Here is a 20,810-nt window from a genome sequence, read left to right as displayed (position 1 = left end):
TATATGTGGGTATATATATGCATATATACATATACGTATGTATATTTTTCAGTCTTTTACAACAACCAAATTTAATTCACAAATAATTCACTGAACTCATTCTGTGGAAGGAGAGAAAGAAAACACTTGTGAATCATAGCAGTCAGGCCTTCTAGTAGAAGACAAAAGAGCTAGGCTCACCTTGGTAGCCTCACATTTTATGCAGATACATGTCTACATACATATATTTTGCATTATAACACATATAATTTAGATTTTATATACATACATGCATATATACATACACACACCTGCATATATACGTGTATATGCATAGTTATATACATAGTTATATACATATGTAACCGTATCTGCTTTCTTTTATCTCATCTCTCTCTCATTTCCATTTCCCTATCTTTCTATCTCTCTATCTTCATCTCCATTTCCATCATCTCCATTACCTTCATCACTATATCTACATCTGTGATTTCATTGGTTGTGTGCGGTGTGGTTGAGTCATTCAGCCATGTCCAACTCTTCATGACTCCACGGACCATATTGTCCACAGGGTTTTCTTGGCAAAGATACTGGAGTAGTTTACCATTTCTTTCTCCAGTGGATTAAGGCAGACAGAGGTTAAGTGACTTACGCAGGGTCACACAGCTAGCAAGTATCTGAGGCTATTGTAACTCAGGTTGTTCTGACTCTAGGCCCACATTCTATCCACTGAGCCACCTAGCTGCCTCTTTCATTGGTGTGAGGAGCTCCCAATGAGAAGCTTTCTTTTCCAGTGTAGATTGATAGTTTCTCTGTAGCGTACAAACTTGAACTGTTTCTATTGCCCTTCTTTCATTATTTTTAGTAAATTTCTGAGAGTACCAAGAGGTTAAAGGAGATCACACACCTAGTATGTGTCAAGAGTTGTGACTTGAACCAGGTCTTACCCAATCTGAGGCCACCTCTCTATTCACCATGACATGCTGCCCTCACCCCTAAATAGCATTATTAGATAGTATACCACTTGGTGATAAATTTTTTAGTGGTACAGAAAAATACTTTGGGAGTTCAGAGAAGGGAAGAAATTGTTGACTCCTAGATTAAGAGTTGGAAGAGAATTGTAAGGCCCTCTAGTCCCATTCCCCTCATTTTATAGATGAAGAAACTCATATCAGGAGAGGTCAAGTCATTGTCCAAGGTTATACTTGTGAGTAAGAGGTAGACATAGTAATAAAAATAACAGTAATAAATAATAATAACAACTTCATTTATATAGCACCCTAAAGTTGGCAAAGCACTTTACATGTGTTATCTCTTTTGATCCAGTATTTGAACTCAGGTCCTTGGACTCCAAATCCAGCATTCCCTGTGGTGGATTATTACACGGTGTCTCACTGCCTCTGATAGAGCAATATGAGTTGTCATAGTTGGGGAAGGTTTCATGAAGGAATTAGGAATTTCATTCATTCACTAGTTAAGCACTTACTACATGCAAGCCACTATGTTATGTGCTGAATGTAAGAAGGCAACTCTAGACTTTCAAGGACGTGGGTTTGGCTAGGCAGAGAAGAACGGGAAGGCATACCAGTTGAGAGGAATGGCAGGTCTCTTGGCAAATCATGACAGTGTTTAGCTATAATTTCAGAAAAGTAAAGCCTGCAATGTGATGGAATTGTGTGTGTGTGTGTTTTTTTAACTTAAGTTTGATACAGGTAAAACTGTCTTCATGATTGTATGCAATATTTTTTAGATATAAAGCCCAAATGTTGAAAAGATTAAGATTTTGTAGAATAAAAGCAGATGATATAAAAGTTGATTCATCATTGTCATAATAACAAATTTTCATTTAACTCTATCATGACACTCAGTAGCTGCTGAAAGGGTGAGCAGTATTTCCAGACGTGTTTAAAGCAAATGTTTTTCTCTGAGGAGGCTGCAAACCTCTACAGAATTTTGAGCAAGGGGAGCAATTACTAAAAAGTCAGCAATTGGGCTTGGCTCTGGTTGGGCTTAAGAAGCAGAAGGTGGGGCCAGTCAATGTTAATAGACCACAAATTCTATTAAGGTCAGTTATTATCTTTGTGATTCACAAAAGGATAATCACTTCCGTGTACATTTTAGCTGAAATGGAAATGGGTTATCAAAATGTAAACTTCCCCAAGCAATTTTGGGATCATTATCATCTAATGTAATCCATGAGCAGATCTTGAAAAGTAGATGGAATATATAAATAGGTGTTCACATTTTACCTTCTCTTCGGTCCTTGGGCCCTGAATTCCATTATTTCCTTCCACACTTTGAGCAGATGTTCCTACCTCCTTTTTAAATTAGGAGGCTATACTATATGAACTCCTTATGGGAGTTCTTAGGATGAGTTTTGAAATGGTTTTATTTTGTGACAGCAGTGTTTGGATATGTATGTGTGCTGTGCTTCCACTGACATGTAACTGACTCGCCTTGACCAGATAAAATTGAGATGAGCTATTTTAACCAGATGAAGTTAGTTCTTTGTGTTGGATTCCATGTCATACACTTGTTTCATTGCTGTCTCTTGTTGTATTTTTAATTCTATGGTTTTAAAGAATGGGTGTGACTTCAAGAAAATGTGCAAAAGTAGTAGCTCTTAAGGAGCACACTTTATTGACTATTAGAGATATTGCAGCAGCTTTTGGTATGGGGAAAACAAATATTTCAAGTATCATTCAGTCCCGCAATAAAATAGAATCAGTAGTGCAGAAGCAAATGCAGTTGAAAATGCAAAACAATGTAAACTTTTTGACAAACTGTTGCTATAAAATTCCATAAATAATGTCCCTCAAATGAGCAAAGCTCGTCAGAGACATCTTGCAGCTGGAGTGGTAGCAACTGATTCCTTTATAGCACAAGGTAGATTTCTTGAATTTGGAAGAACAACAAGAAGACCGGTTAAAAAAAAAAAGAGAGAAACACAATCCTATTTCTTAGTTTAATTTAGGACTTAGCTATATTTGCTTGTTTATTTTCCTATCCATCGATTTTAGACTTTAGAGCTGGAAAGGAACTTAGGGATCACATAGTACAGCTCCTCCATTTTACAAATGAAAACATTGAAACCTGAAGATGTGGAGATCACTTGCCCACATTGGCACAGGGAGTGAGTAGAAAAAAACCAATATTTTAACTCAGTTTCCACAGTTTCCAAAATCTAATAATCTCACTCCCATCTCTAGTAGCACATATCTTTTAATATATGAATATGAATTCTATTTATTATATTTTAATTTCAGATTAATTTAAACATTTGGAAATAACATTTGTCAGATGAACTTCTAATAAAAAAATTAGTAAATAATTAGGTATCAGGAAAGTCGGGTATCTCTGTTTTGTGTTAGATGGTTAAAAAAATGTCCCAGTTCCAAATCCCTGATTTTCTTGAATAATTTGTAGTGAACAAGAGAGTTTCATATTAGCTATAAGCAGTACTATTCCCTGCATTACCAGTTGTGGACTTCAATGCAAGGCCAGGTCAGTTTTATTTTTTAAAATAAAGAATTATCTCCATTTTACAAAAAGAGACCACATCTCTGTTGGAGCTGATGTATGTCAGAAGCCCCAAAGCACCATGATGACAGATTTTCCAGCAGGCTCAATGAGGGCACTTACTTCATTGGGCTTCTTTTTCAGAGGCTAAGAGCCCTATAATTAAAACACAGAGAAGAGAATGACCTGAGACTTAAGAGCTTATTTTGCTACATTTTCAATTTCTAGTTCAGAATGGGAGTGCATTAAGATTCCAGGTTGCATTTTTATGGTAACCATAGCAACATCCCTATTTGGTTGGCTTTTGTGCTTCTCTTACATAGGATTATCAGGTTAGTGTCTCTTCGGTGTTTTCCATGTATGTTTACCCCTCATGTCTTAAGTAAAACACCCAATTGATTTGAAATATATATGTATGGAATATGTACATAAATAAATATGTAACAAATATTTGCTATCACCCATATATACATATATACACATATATGTATGTATGTATGTATAAATATATAGACATATATGTAGAAATATATGTATATATACCCACACATATATCACAAAATTAGATTCTTTGTTTATTCTGCTGAATTAGACAATTTGTCAAATTTTCAAGCTGAAGTATATGTAGATTGTTATGGTCTAGACCTTTTAAGTTACATATATTTGCCTCTGCATTTGAATAAAACACTTTTAAGAATGGTATGCACAGTGCTTTTTGATTAATTAATTAATTACATTCACTCTGTGATTTTGATTGGAGAACAAAAAGATGAGGAGGCAACATGGTACAGTTAGGAGAACACTGACTTTGTGGTCAGAGGACTTGGGTTCAAATTCCACCCATGGCACTTATTAGTTGTGGGACTGTAGGCAAGTTTCAACATCTCAGGGCCCTAGTTTCCTCATTCATAAAACAAAGGGTTAAACTATATGGTCTCTAAGGTCCTGGGATTCCAACATACTATCCCAAATGCTATAATGCTGGCTTAATAGTTTGAAGCAACAGTCATAGCCTCTCTTCTCTTATCACACATTTCTTATATTTTGAGAACTATTTTCTTGTTTGAAACTGGAATGTGAAGCTAATGCTACCATCCCTGTTCTTCTGGCCATTCTTCATGTTTGTACTCCCTTCACATGAAACACTTGTTGTGAAAATAGATTCTGAAGATACTCAGTGAAAACCTATTAATGTATCCTGGAAACTTTTCTCTTGGCCTTTGTATTATCATTTGTGGTTGAGTTAAAATTAAAGCTAACTAAACAGGAACAAACATTAATAGAATAATATAGATAAGAGCGGACAGCTAAATAACCAAGCCTTCAAGAATGAGAGGCAAGTTATCTTCCCATGAAGCTCTGTGGGAGATTTCCCACCAAGATACAGAGAGATTTACTTAAAACTCTAATTGAGATTTATTCATTCAATGTCAAGGGAGTTGTGTATTTCTGAGGCATATGATCCTGACCTGCATTGCCTGTCCTGGTGTGGGCCATCAGAGTACATCAAAGGGATTGCAAAGGTCAACCAGCTCATCCTTTACACAAAACACTAATCTTCCATCTATAACATCTCAACCTACAAACAAGGGACATCCTGGTCCTCGAGGCACTCACAGTTGTAGCTCTGGTTGTGGTCTCTCTCCTTATTCTGTGGCTGATTCTATTGCTTCTCAAGAAATGCCTATTTGTTGTTCAGGGCTGCGCAAGAATCCCTTAGAAGACATACCATGTAGTTGTGCTTGTTCAGATTTCCAGTTCTTCTTTTGCTCTCTATTTCCCACAAAAAGAGAGTGAGTCCTGAATAAAGTTTGTACACTCCTGTTATGATGTTTCAGTCATCTTCTCCATGTCGCTAATAGACACCAGGAGGGAATGTAGATGTTTAAATTAGATAGTCGTGCTTTACTTTTAGAGTTTAATCTGTTATACTCTAATAATCATGAAGTAAGCCTTTGCTAATTATTAACAGGCTCTTATGCTAGCTTGTGAACAGAGTACTATAAATTCTGCTGATTCTAGTCATGGTGTTGGCCTCTTTGGCCTTTTCCTCCCTTCATCTGCTGAGCCAGTCATTCTGTGTCTTATTCTCGTTTCCTTTTCTCTACTCCAAGGTCAGTATAATAATAACAATAATAGCTCACATGTAGATGAATGAATAAAAAGCAGTTATTAAGCATTTAATATGTGTCAGGCACTATGTTAAATGGAAGAGAAATGAATATAAACAATGAGGCAAAAAAAAACCCTCCTTGAAAGAACTTATATTCTAATAGGAGAAGATAACACAGGGGAATGATGCCCAAGGAAGGAAGTTTTGAGTTTTGGGAGTCACAGGTTTGATGATATTGATCTACACGGCAACTGATTGACATGTCTTTCCTGAAGCATTTGTAATATTGACTTGATTACTGTTTCCAAAGGAGGAGGTGGAAAGTGGGGGGAAAGAAGCATAGTGACACTCCAGGAAGATGGTGTCAGAAAGCTAGCTATTAGTAGAGGCAGGACTAAAATAATCCAGGTAGCCTGACTTCTGTATCAGTGTTCTTTCTATACTATTATACCAAATACTTCTTCACGTAAGGAAAGCCTTATAATTCTCTAAGGAATTTTCCATCTGGAGTGAACTGACTCTGCTTCTTCTCCACAAAAGATGACTGACATTCTACCAGGGTATTTTTCCACAGGAACATATATGCCTGATTTATATGAAGGAAATCAATAGGAAAAATTGAATTCACTATTAAGGCATTCATTTTAGAGCCAATTTTCCTGGAGTGCATCTAATTCTATAAAGCAGAAGATAACTTCAGTTGACTGACTTAAATTGATTCTCTTATTTATGCCATTCAAAATTCCTACTTTTTAAATTTACTTGGCCAGAAGTTTTCCATCCTTCTTTGATTTTCTGTCTTAAACATACATGAAAAAAAACAATTACAGTTAAAATGATTACTTTCCTTAAGCCTTTATGATAAACTATAATTTTAGTGCTTTTTTAGCAAACTTGATTGCTACAGCTAATTCTTGGAATGTTAGATTTCTAGAGAAGGGGGTGACTGACCTTACAATGAATGAAAGAAAAAGCACTTATCAAGTGCTTACTATATGCTAAGAACTGTACTAAACACTGGGGACACACACACACAAAAAACAAGCAAGCAAGACAACTCCTGTCTTTGAGATGCTTGCATTTTAATGGGGGTAGGACAATAAATAAAGGAGAGATGAAGATGGCGGGAGGTACCAGCATGGCATGAGAGTAAGAAATGTCACAGAAGTGTCATGGGACCTGGTTCTGAGGCAAATACTCACTGCCCAGGGTACCAGGGCAGCATCCAAGTCCTGATGGGAAGAGTGTGAGGAGTACAGCCAGAATGCAAGGCAGCATGGTTTTTATCATGGCCAGGAAGGAGAAGTGATCATTTAGTCCCCACCTTCGTGATACAGATCAGGAAACTGAGGGTAAGAGAAACTAAAAGACTTGCCTAAGATCACATAGTTAGCTAGTGTAAGAGCTAGGGCTAAAACCTCTCTCCTAATTCCTAGCTCACTACTCCTTCTCCTATGCTATGTTGCTTTTTTATTTTTTGCAATAAACTAATATGGCATGTCTTCCCATTGCCCTTTAGGTGGCCTGCCATTTTGATTCTTTAGAGTTTGTATTCCTTGGGTGTAACCCAGGGATTTGTCCTGGGTCATCCTTTTTCTGCCTGTAATCTCTCAGCTGAAGAACTCATTGGCTTCGACAGATTTAATTATCCTCTCTACGTAGATGACTCCTAAGTCTATATATCAAGCCCTACTTTCTCTCCTAAACTATAGTCCCAAATCACCAACTGCCTGCTGGACATTTTAAAATGAAAATCCTGAAAATATCTCAAATTTGAAATGTCCAAAATAGAACTTATTACCTCTTTTCCCAGACCTCCTCTCCCTTTTCCAAACTTTCCTCTTCAGTTAAGGGCATCACCATTCTTCCAGCAATTCAGGGTGAGAAACCTTAGTGTCATCCTTAACTTCTTCCTCTCCCCTGCCCAACATATCTAAGCAGTTCCAAAATCTTATTGCTTTTTACCTCCCTAACATCTCTCCACTCTATCATTCTCTCCTCTCCTCTCACACAACCAATACCCTAGTCTATTACTTTCTCCTTACCTGGTCTATGCCCACTTTGATACTTCCTACACAGAGCTACCAAAGTGATTTTCCTAATGTGCAGATGTTATCCTGTCCGCCACCTACCCACTCAGTAAACTCCAGGGACTTTCTATTGCCATTAGGATCAAACAACAATTTATTTATTTCTCTTTTAAAACTCATCATGAAGTAACCCTATCTTGCCTTTCCTGACATCATATATTACAGCTCTCCTTATTCTAGCTCCATCAAACTGGCCTTATCGCCTTACCTCACACAAGATGCTCCATCTCCCCTTCTCTGCTTTTACACGGTCTGCCCCTGCATCCTTGCCGGGAATGCTCTCCTTCGTCATCTCTGTCTCTTAGAATCTCTAGTTTCATTAAGATTCAGTCACACTCTTCATTTGACAGAAGGCCTTTTCAGATCCTCTTAGCTGCTAGTGTTCCTCTTTTCCCTGACAGGATTACCTTGTATCTGCTTGGTATGAATTTTTTAGTATATGCTTATATATGTGCATACATTTTTTCTTTGTTAGAATGTAAATTTCTTGAGTGCAGGAACTGTTTCACTTTTCTCTTCATCCATGGCACCTAGTGGTGTGCCTGGTACATAGGAGGTGCTTAATAAATGCTTATTGATTGATTGAATTACGGCCATATAGAATCTCTTTAAGAATACTGGTGTTAAAATTATAGGTTTTTGTTTCAGGGAGGAGTAAGCATCAGGAGATGGACTTGAACGCTTGTCTTCCTGACCCGAAGGCTGGCTCTCTATCCGCAATGTCATATGGCCTCTCTCATTCTCTTCCATAAAGTTTTGAAATTGATTTTATATTCTAAACCCAGCGTTCACTTTGTCTGTTTATCTCTGCTTCACAAGATCAAGTGTTTTCTGGTTGATGAGATTTATACTTTTTTTTTCATCTTCCTTATTGAGGCAGTTGCCTTCATATGATGTGGTATTAGTCAATGTCACTGTTCCTTTACCATTTTTCCCCATCAGTAGTTTGTTTGAATAGGACAAGTTGGAACTTTGTAATTGCATCACATATGTCCTTCTTACCTACATCCTTTCTTCAAATTTGATGCCTGCTTTGATATGCAGTCTAAGAAACTAATGGTCTTGCCTGTACACTAATAGGTGAATTGGAATAACTTATATTAATAACTAATTAAATCCTGTGCATTGATATACTCAATTGCATTTTTGTGCAATTTTTAGTGCTCACTATGTCTAGGATCTCTCAGCCTTCTTCCTGAAGACAGTATTTACATATATGTATACACACATGCACATGCACACATATATTTACGTGTAGATATATGGGCATAGCAATCTACATGTATCTATACGGAGCTATGTCTACATATTTAAATCTATCTCCATATCCTTATCTTTCTATATACACATGCATATGTGTATATGTGTGTATATATGTATATGCACATGTGTGTATATAGCAAATATATTTTTATATTTGCCGTCCTTCCCCAGGCTCACTTTTGCATTGAAGTCACTAGATATTCAAGCTGGTATTGATTTAATTTGGGGGGGGGGTTTCTACAAGTTTTTTGTAAAATCTCTACTTTCTTATCCTCTGCAATGGCTCTTTGCACATAAGCCACAGTTATCTTCATGGTGTTCAGTTTGCTTATGTGTATCATGAGCGCTGAAGTACAAGAGAACCAGGTATCCCATGAAGTAATGATTTTGTTGCCTTTTGATGCATGATGAAACTGACTCAGATTCAACCTTTATTTTTTATTCTCCAAAGAGAATCTATTCACTATCCCTCCATTTAGCTCCTGGTTTCATTTATACTGAGAATGCCAATATTTATATGGTTCATTTCCTCCATTAGTATGTCAACTTTGTCATTAAATAAGGACCTCATATTTTAGAGTACTAGTAGCTAAATAATTGTTATTTTATTGTCCCCAAACTGTGATTTTTTTTTTTAGCACATTTCATCAGTTTTTACCACCACTCTACCACCATCAGTGAGTGAATAAAAAATTGTATTTACTATGTGACAGTACTTAATACCTTGGGAAGAAATTTTTAAAATGTGATGAAAAGCAAGGTCTCTCAACAACTTTATGTTCTAATTGGGGAAGTCAACACATATAGGGTGGTAATGGTATCTTGGGAAGAGGTCTTTTGCTAGAAAATCGTAGGGATGGTTAACTGATCCATAGAACAGTCAGTTGACATACCCAAAGCGTTGAACACTGTGTTCAGAGCAAGAGGTGAGAAACAATGGGGAATAATATAGGACAGGAACACATAGCAGCAGGAGAAATGATAAATAGTCCATGTGGATATCTAGACATGCTATAAAATATAGTCTGGTCTGGACATGGGCTGCCTAGATAGAGTGGGCTAGTCAAAGCTGTACTCATTTAGTCACCAGTCAAGACAACTCAACCTCAGGGCAAGAGTTCCAAAGAAGAATAAATTAGCTTCCCAGAGAACTAGCAGCAATAATTTGATAAGTCTTCTCCATAGGATGCTAGTCCATCAACAGTGTCTGGGCAGATGGCAAGGAGGCCTGTGTGGATGGCTGAAGGGAATGCAGCAGGGGAATGCAGAGGGGAAGGGAATATATAGTATTGAGGTCATTTTGCATCTTTTCTTTGTTTCATGACTTGCCATTGTTAAAAAAAAATTGTCCCACAGTGTTCCACTTGATAGCAATGAGTCTCTCCATGTTTAATTGGAATGTGGTCCTCAGATAGCACCCACCTACTGTACCAGGAAATATAATGGAAGCCTTTTTAGCATGATAGAACCTGGGAGAGCTTTTTCTCCCCTGGCACACAGCCTTCAAGGACTCTTGGTCAGATTGTGTTCCCTTAGGATAAATGAGGATACTTGGTTCCGTCCTTTTAGTAGAAATGTGGGAAATTGTGGGAAACTTTAAAATGCCACCAATACTATAAGGCATAGTCATTTTGGGTTGGTTTTGTTAAACTATTTCTCTTTATTATAAAGAAGGAATCACAGGGATACATCATTTGGTAATGATGATGTAAGTTGACAAGATATCAATAATATTAAAAAAAAAAAAAAAGAAACTTCAGTCACTACTGTGCCATAGTGAGATATTCTAGTAGGACATTTGTGTAGGTACCTAATCCTAATATATGCTGAGGGAAAAAAATATTTTAGTTCTATTAGGTTTAGAAAAAAACATTTACTGGTACATTTTTATTTATCCTAATGAAATCACAGGTCCATTTCCTATCCCTAAATAATGAAAGTATATTTATTAGTACATTTTTTATACTCAAATTCAAACAGCTATTTCTATGAATAGGTAGTTATGAGCAAACATTCTGGGCAGTATAGTCAATTTGAGTTTCATGTTTGCATTTAGAAATATATTTAGCAAGCAAAATAGATTTCATAATTAACGAGTTGTTCCTAAGTCTGGAAGAATTTCATGCTTTTAATACAGACCATCTGGAGTACTTTTCTTCTCTCCTTTGCCAAAGACACGTATTTATATTGAGGTCAGGAAGATACTTTCTCTAATTCAGCCTTCAGGGCTCAAGATGGGAAATGGGCTTTGAGTTTTATCTTGTCAACTTCACTATGGTTCATCTGGAACATAAAACACTGTACATTTGTGAACTTTAAGAAATCCAGCCTACAATACAGATTGAATCAGCTCCAAAATCCATTCTCCTCTTAGAGATTTCTAGGGAAAAATCCATTATCATTCATGCTCATTCTCTTAACTCTCTTCCTGGCCTTACACTTGAGATGATTTTCATTGCAGCTAGCCTTAAAGAATCACAGAATCCCCTAGTTGGAAGGGACTTTAGAGGTTATCTAGTTCAATTCATAACCAAACAGGAACCTCCTCTTCCTTATCCCCAATAACTAGTCATCTAGCTACTGCTTGAAGATTTTCAATGATGGAGTACTCACTACCTCAGAAAACAGCCTGTTCCACTTTAGGATAGCTCTAATTATTGTGAAGTTTTAAACTTATATCAAAATGAAATATACCTCTCTACAGCTTTTGCTCATTATTTCTTTTGCCCTGTGGGGCCAAAGAGAACAAATTTAATCTCTCTTTTAAATGAGAGCCTTTCAAATACATGAAGCTAGTTATAATGTCCATCCTAAATCTAAAACCCCAAGTTTCTCTGGACTACCATATTGGTAGGGTTTCCAGGCTTCTTGAGATTTATGATTATCCTTTCCTGGTTGTATTCTAGATTCCCCATGTCTTTTCTAAAATGTGCCACCCATAAGTGAGCATGGTACTCTAAATACGGTCTAATCAGAACAAAACATGCCAAAACTACTATCTCCCTCAAGTTGCGATAATCTTTATCCTTCTCTGAAGAGAAAGACTGTATCATTGACCACTGCTGACCACATTTTCCTCTTGGATACTTTCTTCTCTCTGAGTTTTGGTGACACCTTTCTCTTGGGTATCCTCACAGCTATCTGACTACTTCTTCTTGGTCTCTTTTGCTGCATCTTCATCCATATCGTTCCTACCAGTTGGGTATATGTCTAGGTTCTGTCCTCCTCTATGACCTTTTCCTCTTGGTGACCTAATCAGCTATCATGAGGTTATTACTTCTGTGCAGACAGCTTATGTGTCTATAAGTCCAGCCTAAGTCTCTCTACTCTGCCTTCATCCTTCATTAACAGCTACCTGGTGGATATTTCCAACTTGAGGTTCCCTACACATATTAAACTCGACATATCTAAAGTAGAAATCGTTATATTTTCCCTGAAACATGTCCCTCTCCCTTCTTCCAAATGGCTCTATTTCTTTCAAGGCATCATTCTTTCAGTCTTCTAGGTTTGTAGCCTAGGTATTTTTCTCATCTCTTCACTCTCCCTCACATCTCATATCCAGTCATTTGCTAAATATTACTGTTTCTACTTCATTGACAACTTATATCTGACTTCTTTCCACTCACACAGTCACCACATTAGTTCAGGACCTCATGACCTCTTGCCTTGACTTGGTAGTGGCCTTCCAATGGATATTCCTTTCTTCTTCGGGTCCCTCCTTACTCCAATCTATGTCTCACACAGTGTCTTAAGTGATTTTCCTTATACATAAATCTAAATATATTTCTCCTCTGCTCAATAAACTCTAATAGCTCTCCATTACCTCTGAGCTAATATATATATATGTATATATATATATATATATATATATACACACACACACACATATATATGTATATGTATATATATATGTATATATAACATATATATGTGAGTTCTTTCTGTTCGTTGTATATGGCCCATAATTTTTCATCTGCATCTTTGCACCATCCATGCCCCATGTCTAGAATGCATTCTCTTCTTACCTCTGTTTCATAGTATCCCTAACCTTCTTCAAGACACAGCTGAACCTTCCTGGTTTTCCCAACTGCTAATGTTCTCCCTTAATAATGACTTTATTATGAAGTTATTTAGTCAGCTTCTACCTTGTATTTAACTACTTTATATTTATTTTGCATGTGTACATATTACCTCCCCCAGTAGAATATTAAGTGCTTGAGAGGATAAATTGTTTCATTTTTTTTTTGTCTTTACATTTCCAGTGCCTGGCACATAGTAGGCACTTGATCAAAATGCTTGCTGATTGACTGATTTATATCACATGAAACCTGAAGCAATATTGGAAGGCTCCATTATCATAGAATCACAGAATCTTCGAGTTGGAAGGAATCTCAGAGGCATTTATTCTAACCCCAACAGCAACAAAAATCCTCTCAACAACATTTTATAAGTGTTTATTTAGTCTTTGCATTTAGATTGCTAATGAGAAGGAATAATATCAACAATAATAGTAGCTAACATTTATATAGCACTTACTCTGTGCCAGGCACTGGGCTAAATACAGTAACCCTGGGAGGTAGATGCTATTATTATCTCCATTTAAAGATGAGGAAAGTGAGGCAAACAGGGGCAAGTAACTTGCCCAGGGTCCACTAGAAAGAGTCTGAGGCAGTATTTGAACTCAGGAAGATGAGTCTTCCTGACTCCAGGTCTGGCACTCTATCCGCTGTGCCACGTAGCTTCCCTGGTGCTCTCATTATCCCTATTTAAAGACAAGTGGTTAGGTGCCTTGCCCAGGGTCACACAGCTAGGAAGTGTCTAAGGCTGGATGTGAACTCAGATCTTCCCAACTCCAGGCCCAGAGCTCTGTCTACTATGCTACTTAGATGCCACAAGGAACTCATGTCCTCCTTTTGAACAGCTCTAAGTTTTAGAAAGTTTTATTTCCCTTAAATAAAACCTCAGTTTCCCTCTTTTCACCATCCATGCATTGTTCCAAGTTCTTTTCTTTGAGGGCAACCAGACCAGTCCAAGTCCACTTTTACAGCTTCCTCTAATCCCTCAAATACTTGAAGATGGTTATTTGCCCTCTCTAAATCTTCTTTTTAGAATAATCATTCTTTGTTTCCTCATCTGATCCTCTTTTGGCATGAACTCAAGATGCTTTGGCTATCTCGCCTACCTTCCTCTGGACACTCTCCAGATTACCAATGTCCTTCCTAAAAGGTGGCTTCTGAAATAGAATATAGTACTTTGGATGTGGTCTGACAAGGTCTGACAGATTACTACTTGCCTTTCGCGTTCCTTGTCCTGGATGCTTTTTCTCTCTTAATGCAATTTAACTTTTTTTGGCTGCCATATCCCATTATTGATTTGTATTAAGCTTATAGTCCACTCAAACACATTGTCTTTTCAAACTAAGTGTGTCTGGTCACCTTGCTTTTTTGACCTTGCACTTGTGCAATTGACCTTCTGAACCTACGTATCAGTCATTAAATTTATTCCTGATATCATAGAATCTCAGAGTTGGCAGAGACCTCAGAGGTCAGTCAGTTCAACTCATACCTGGGCAGAAATTTCCTCCAAAACGATTTGGAGAAATGTTTGTCTAGCCTCTGCTTGAAGACCTTCAGGGATGGGGAGCCCACTACCTCCGGAGAGTCTGTTTGGATATCTCTGATTATTAGGCAATTTTTCCTTACATCAAGCCTAAATTTTCAATTCTGGAACTTCCTCCCAATATTCCTAATTATGCCCTTTAGGACCACACTTTGACTCCTTTCACATGACAACATGAACTATTTGAAGATAACAATCATTTTGCCCTAAATAATTTTTTTCTCTTAGGGTTTAATATTCCAGTCTTTTACCTGATTCCTACATGGTGTAATTTTGATTCCTTGCATCAACATGATGGTTATCCTCTGGATACACTCTAGATTGTTGACCTCCTTCCAAAAACATGGCATCCTCATCAAAACACAGTACCCCTGGTGTGTTCTCACCATGGCAGTATACAGTGGTACCATATTATCAAACAATAGCAGTGATATTAATCATAATTGTAAGCTCCTTGAGGTCAGGGACTGTCTTTTAGCTTTTCTTTGTATCTCCAGTGCCTAGCACATGGTAAAAGCTTAATAAATGCTTGCTGACTGTCAAAGCACTTTGCTCAGATAGTACCAGTATAAATATCTCCATTTTACAGATGAGGAAACTGGAGCTCCAGAATTCCAAAAAAACATATGATGATCGTATAGTTTGTATCAGAGCTAGGATTTGAACCCAGGTCCTGTTTCCAGTATATCATACTGCTTCTTACTCTGAACAACTGATGCTTTTGAAGCAACCTAAACTTGAATTAATTCTTCTCCCCTGCCCACATCCCACATATATTCTCAACCATGAATAGCAGGGTATATGTACACATTATAGGCATATGACACCTAATTTAGCGATATGGAAAATAATCACTATGAATTTAGAATTAAAACTCTATTGGGTTGTTTTATAAGTGCTAGTATTTTCATATTCATATGGAGCTCTTCTACATTTCATTGCCTTATCCTTCCTTTGACACTGTCAGGGTAGATAATGACCCAACATTCGAATATTTTATTATTCTCAGTTCTTGTATCTGATGATTCACCTTCTACTCAGTCTGGTTCTAATCTGGATTTCCCTTCTCCTTTCTCTCCCTGCCCCCATGTATATCTTCATGGTACTGAAATCTGACAACCTGATAAATACAGGATTTTGAAGTGAACTGAATATTTCATGATTGAAGTGAAATAAATAGTAATTAAAGATATCATAGGTTTGACACCTTTAATTTTTACTTATTTGATTGCCTAAGAATATGAACAGTATGTTTATGAAAATGATCACTGTTAACATTTAGAATTATTAAGTTTCTCTTTCAGTCAGAAGTACAATCAAAAAGATTTTACTAAACAGAAATTTTCAACTGTTTCCTTCTGCAGCCTCATGTGTGTTTAATTAGGTTCTCAGAAATTTTGTTCATTTATTCATTCAGCATACCGACTGTGTTCAATGTACTAAGGACACAAAGAAATGACACAGTTTGTGTCCTCAGGGAGCTTATAGTCTATTAAGGATACAACACTTAAGCACATAAAGAAATATAATTTGAGGAGGACACGTAGATATCTCTTCCATATACCTTAAAATGTCTTTGATGTCTTGAATTCATATATCATTGCTTAATCAACATCTGCCCTCTATTCAATAAACTCTAGTGGCTCCCTATTACCCCCAGGATCAAATATAAGATTCTCTTTTGGAACTGACCTTTTCTATCTTTTTAGTCTTTTTATACCTTCTTCCTCCTCCAAGTATTCCTCCACTCAGTGACACTAGCCTCCTTTCTGTTCCTCACACAAGGTACTCCATCTTCTGAGTCACTGGCTCTTCCCTATGCCTGAACTTGCTCATTCCTTATCACCACTTTCTGTTTTCCTTCAAATATCAGCTAAAGTTCAAACTGCTGCAAGAAATTTTTCTCAGTTCCTTTTTTTAATTTTAAGATTTAATTTTTAATTTATAGAATAACACAAACATTTCCATGATGTAGTATAATAAAAAAGATGATTGAGTATGAAACTGCACATCTATTACGTACAACTTGTTATTTCTTTTAAATATATAATAAAGTCATCATGTAAATTTCTTTTTTTCTGCTTTTTTCCTTCCCTCTCCCTTCCGTGCCCTAGACATAGTTACCATTACACACAAATATGTATCTATGTGTCTATGTATATGTATATATACACACATATACATATACATACATACATACATACATACATACATACACATATATATGTAAAACCATTCTATGCACACTTCTATTTATCCATTCTTTCTCTGGATGAACAAGTTGTGGTATATGATTGTGGTAGAATACTGTTGTGGTATAAGAAATGATTAGCTTGATGATAGACTTTCCCAAAATAATGAAGAGTGAAAGGAGCAGAACCAAGAGAATGTTGTATACAGCAACAGCAATATTGTTTCAAGAATGGCTTTGAATGAATAAGTCATTTTGACTATTATAAATACCCAAATTAACTACAAAGGACGTATGAAGGAAGATGCTATCTGCATCTCAGTTCTTCGTAATCTTGGTGCCTTCCCGCTGAAATGATCCCCTATTCATCCTGTATATATCTTATTTATATAGAGTTGCTTGCATGTTGTCTCTTCCCATTAGGGACTGGCCATTTTTTGCCTTTCTTTGTATCCCTAGTGTTTGGCACAGTGCCTGGAGTAGACTAGGCTTGTGAACTGACTGTTCAGGAGTTCAAAGTAACACTTTCCCTCTAGATTCTTTTCTCTTTCTGTTTGATTTTCATGTTAAGGTAATTTTTTTGTAAAATTTAAAAATTGTGCATATTAGATATAAAAAGAAGCTTCTGTTCCCTCAGCTTAGTAATGAGAACAGCTGGAAAAGAAGGAAATGATGAGTAGCTGAAAGAAAAGGGGAAGAAGGCATAAGAAAGCCATTAGATTAAGTAGGGGCCAATATGAAATTTTTGGCTTCAGTGATTTGAGATAACTGTTTACAAGAAGGCAGCTGTAAAAACCAAATCTGGCTTGGTATCCTAACTAACTTGTATTACTTTATCCCCTTGTGATTGCTCTCTTTCCAGAGTTAGTTTGTTGGCTAGCTATTGCCATGGCACGTTGGAGTGTGTGAAACTCAGTTTCTGCAAGGAAATCACCCTGGATGTTGTTAGAAAGCTTTGCAAAAATTGCAGACGGTAAGAGCTTAAATTTTCTTTAAAAAATGAATAGGAAATCTAAAGTGAGCCATGTAATTGTTGCCTATTGATTTACCTTCCTTTTTTTTTTCTTTTCTATTTTGTGGTACGCTATTGTTCATGAGTACAAAAACATTTCCCAAAAAACAGCTGAAGAGTATATCACATAATGAATAATAGAGAACTTCCTTTTTATTTGTGTTAGTTTTGTGTATTTTTTAAAAAGTGTTCAGAAAATATTTCTTTTTCTTTCCCCCCAAAAAACCTTTATAAGCTTGTTGGTTTTTTGTTGTAGAAGCATAGGACTTAGAGCTGGAAGGGAACTTAGAGATTATCTAGTCCAGCTCCTTTATTTTAGAGATGAAACCAAGGCCTAGGAAGTTTATGACTTGTCCAAGGTCCCCTACATACTAAGTAATAGAGCTAGGTTCCCCAAAACAGGCCTTCAGACTGAAAATACAATGCTCTTTCCACTTCACCACACTGTTGGCCAAGAGAAATAAGTTAAAAAGACATTTTGAATTACATTGATTGCTTTTTATTTATAATGTAAGCATTACTATGTATCATTATTATATTTATAGGTTCTGCTTCTCTGACAGCATTTTTTCCCATGCTTTTGAAATTATGTGTCTTGAAGAGATACTTAAAATTTACTTTATTTAACTCATCACTAATTTCCAAAATATATCAGACAGATAGATGGTACATTAGAAAGAGCTCTTGACTTGGAGTTAGGAAGACCTGAATTTGAATCCTGCCCCAGACACTTACTGATCATGTGATCTTAAACCAGTCACTTAGCTTCTCTCAGCCTCAGTTTCTTCATATGTAAAGTGGAGATAATAATAGTACCTACATCATAGGTTTATTGGGATCATCAAATGAGATAGCATATGTACAGCACTTTGTAAATTTTGTAGTGTTATATATAATAATAATAATAATAATATTGATAGTATTGGTTTCAGGTATGCTATTAACACATTCACATATTATTGACTTGTTGACTTTGCTTGGAAAAGTCCAATGTATAAATTGTTCCATGGGACTGGCTAGGTCCCTTTTGGAAACATCAACCTTTCAAGAAGTAAGAGTTCTGTTTAGTGAAGTTCACCAAAATGGAATAGTGGAATATATTAGCTCAAAATAAACAAGGTAATTAACAGAATTAGAGAGTTAATTTAGGTTAGTCAGTTGTAATGACGAAAGCATTAATCGAAAATTCTCTCTTTTTTAAAAAATAAAATATGACATGATTCTTTTAAAGGCTAACAAATGGTAAAGAGTTCTCGATTTGGAATTAGAGAACCTAGGACCTGGGTAGTAACCAAGTCACTCAATTTCCTTGGGTCTCAGGGATTTGAATTAGATGATATCTAATCCTTCCAATCAATCAATATAACAATACATTTGTTGAGTACTTGCTACTAGTCAGGTACTGGCTAGGTGCTGGAGAATCCAAGACATAGAAGAAAAAATCCCTGCCCTCAAGGACTGAATGTTGTAGGGGTGGGGAGTGGGAATAGACAAGATATTCCCATAGAAGTACATGCAAAATGCATAATTTAAAAAAATACAAGGAAGGAAGCATCAAAAGCTAGGGAGAGCAAGAAAGGCCTGATGAAGAGAAAGCGGTAAAAGTGAGCTTTGCAGGTAGCCAACAATTGTAAACAAAGGTAACAAAGGATATACATGGGGGACCTCCTGAACAAAAACACAGAGATGGTAGATGGAAAGTGGCTGATCAGCAAGTAGCCAAGTGAGCCTGGCATGCAGAGTACATGAAGTAGAGCCAGGCGGTAAAGTTTTAAATGACAGAGATACTTGTACTTGATCTGAGAGGTACTAGGAAATCCCTGGAGTCTAACGAGGAAGGGAGTGACATGGTCAGACCAATGCTCTCACTTTGGCAGCTGTATAGAAGGTGCACTGGAGTTGGGAGAGACTTGAGGCAGGGATACCAATGAGGAGGCTCTTGAAATAGTCTAGGCAAGTGGTAATTATGGTGTAACAGTTAAAAAATTTTAAGGTAGACTGAGGCACAAAGTTTTGAGCATGAATAATTTATTAATAAAGCTTGAATTTACCAATAAGTAGGATCTCAGCTTCTCCAACAAAGCTAAGACCCAGTTGTGGGTTTAACAACATTTTTTATAGTTTGAGGGTGTACAGAAAACAGGAAGCATCATAGATGGAAGACAATATGATTGGATGGAAATTGGGAATGAGAGCTAGTAACAACCCCCTTCTTCCCTTCTGTGACTAAGACTTTGATTATTCATTGTTTGAGCATCTCAAAGGACAGAGATAGCAAAGCAGACATCCGTGAAGGAAAGCTTGGTGGTATAAAGACACTAGACCAGGGTCCCTGGTATCCACCTGCAGCCTTCAAAGGTAACAACAGATTTTCTTGACACAAGAACAGAATAGTAATTAACAGGAGAATTAGATTTCTAAACTTAATTCATTACAGGCCAACTAAATTTCTGGATTAAGTTCAGAGACGAAGAATCATGATTTAGGACAAAAATCAATTAATTATAAATAGTGTCAATAAAAAAGACAAAGAATCAGTCTGATTATTTCAATTGCCTGAACTGGAGTAATGGTGATGTGAGCATAGAAAAGCAAATGGATTCAAGAGATATTGGGAAGGTAGAATTAACAAGACTTGGTAATTAATTGAATATGTGGAACGAGGGAGAGTGAAGAGTTGAGGATGGTGCCAAGGTTTCCAACCTGAGAGGCTGCAAAAATAGTGGTACCCTTGATAAAAATAGCTTCAGAAGAGGGAGGATTTTATGGGAAAGATAATGATTTCTCTTTTGGATAAAGGGAGTTTGAAATGCCTATGGGATGTATAATCTGAATTTTCCCATAGGCATTTGGTGAAAGGAGAGAGACTAAAAGGCTGGATATATTTATCTAGATGTCATTTACATACAAGTGATCATTGAACCTATGGGAGCTGATAATGAAAGTGCATAAAAAAAAAAGAACCCAAGATAGAGCCTGAGAGAAAAACCATAGCTAGAGGGTATGTTATGAGTAGTGATCTACTGA

General features: G+C 36.7%; 1 protein-coding gene across 1 annotated transcript in view; it reads left to right on the top strand.

The window, feature by feature from the left end:
* LOC110194586 (uncharacterized) overlaps window positions 1-20,810 on the top strand; it is a 186,410-nt gene that overhangs the window by 161,952 nt on the left and 3,648 nt on the right. Inside the window, exon 13 of the mRNA XM_020967006.2 lies at window positions 17,634-17,744. Coding sequence (XP_020822665.1) covers window positions 17,634-17,744 — 111 coding nt within the window. The remainder of the gene's footprint in view (window positions 1-17,633; window positions 17,745-20,810) is intronic.

The sequence above is a fragment of the Phascolarctos cinereus genome, unplaced genomic scaffold, assembly GCF_003287225.1.
Source record: "Phascolarctos cinereus isolate Bilbo 61053 unplaced genomic scaffold, phaCin_HiC Scaffold_4;HRSCAF=312, whole genome shotgun sequence".
Lineage (NCBI taxonomy): Eukaryota > Metazoa > Chordata > Mammalia > Diprotodontia > Phascolarctidae > Phascolarctos > Phascolarctos cinereus.
The sequence above is the reverse complement of the archived record's forward strand: the minus strand, read 5'-3'. Positions and strand labels throughout refer to the sequence as shown.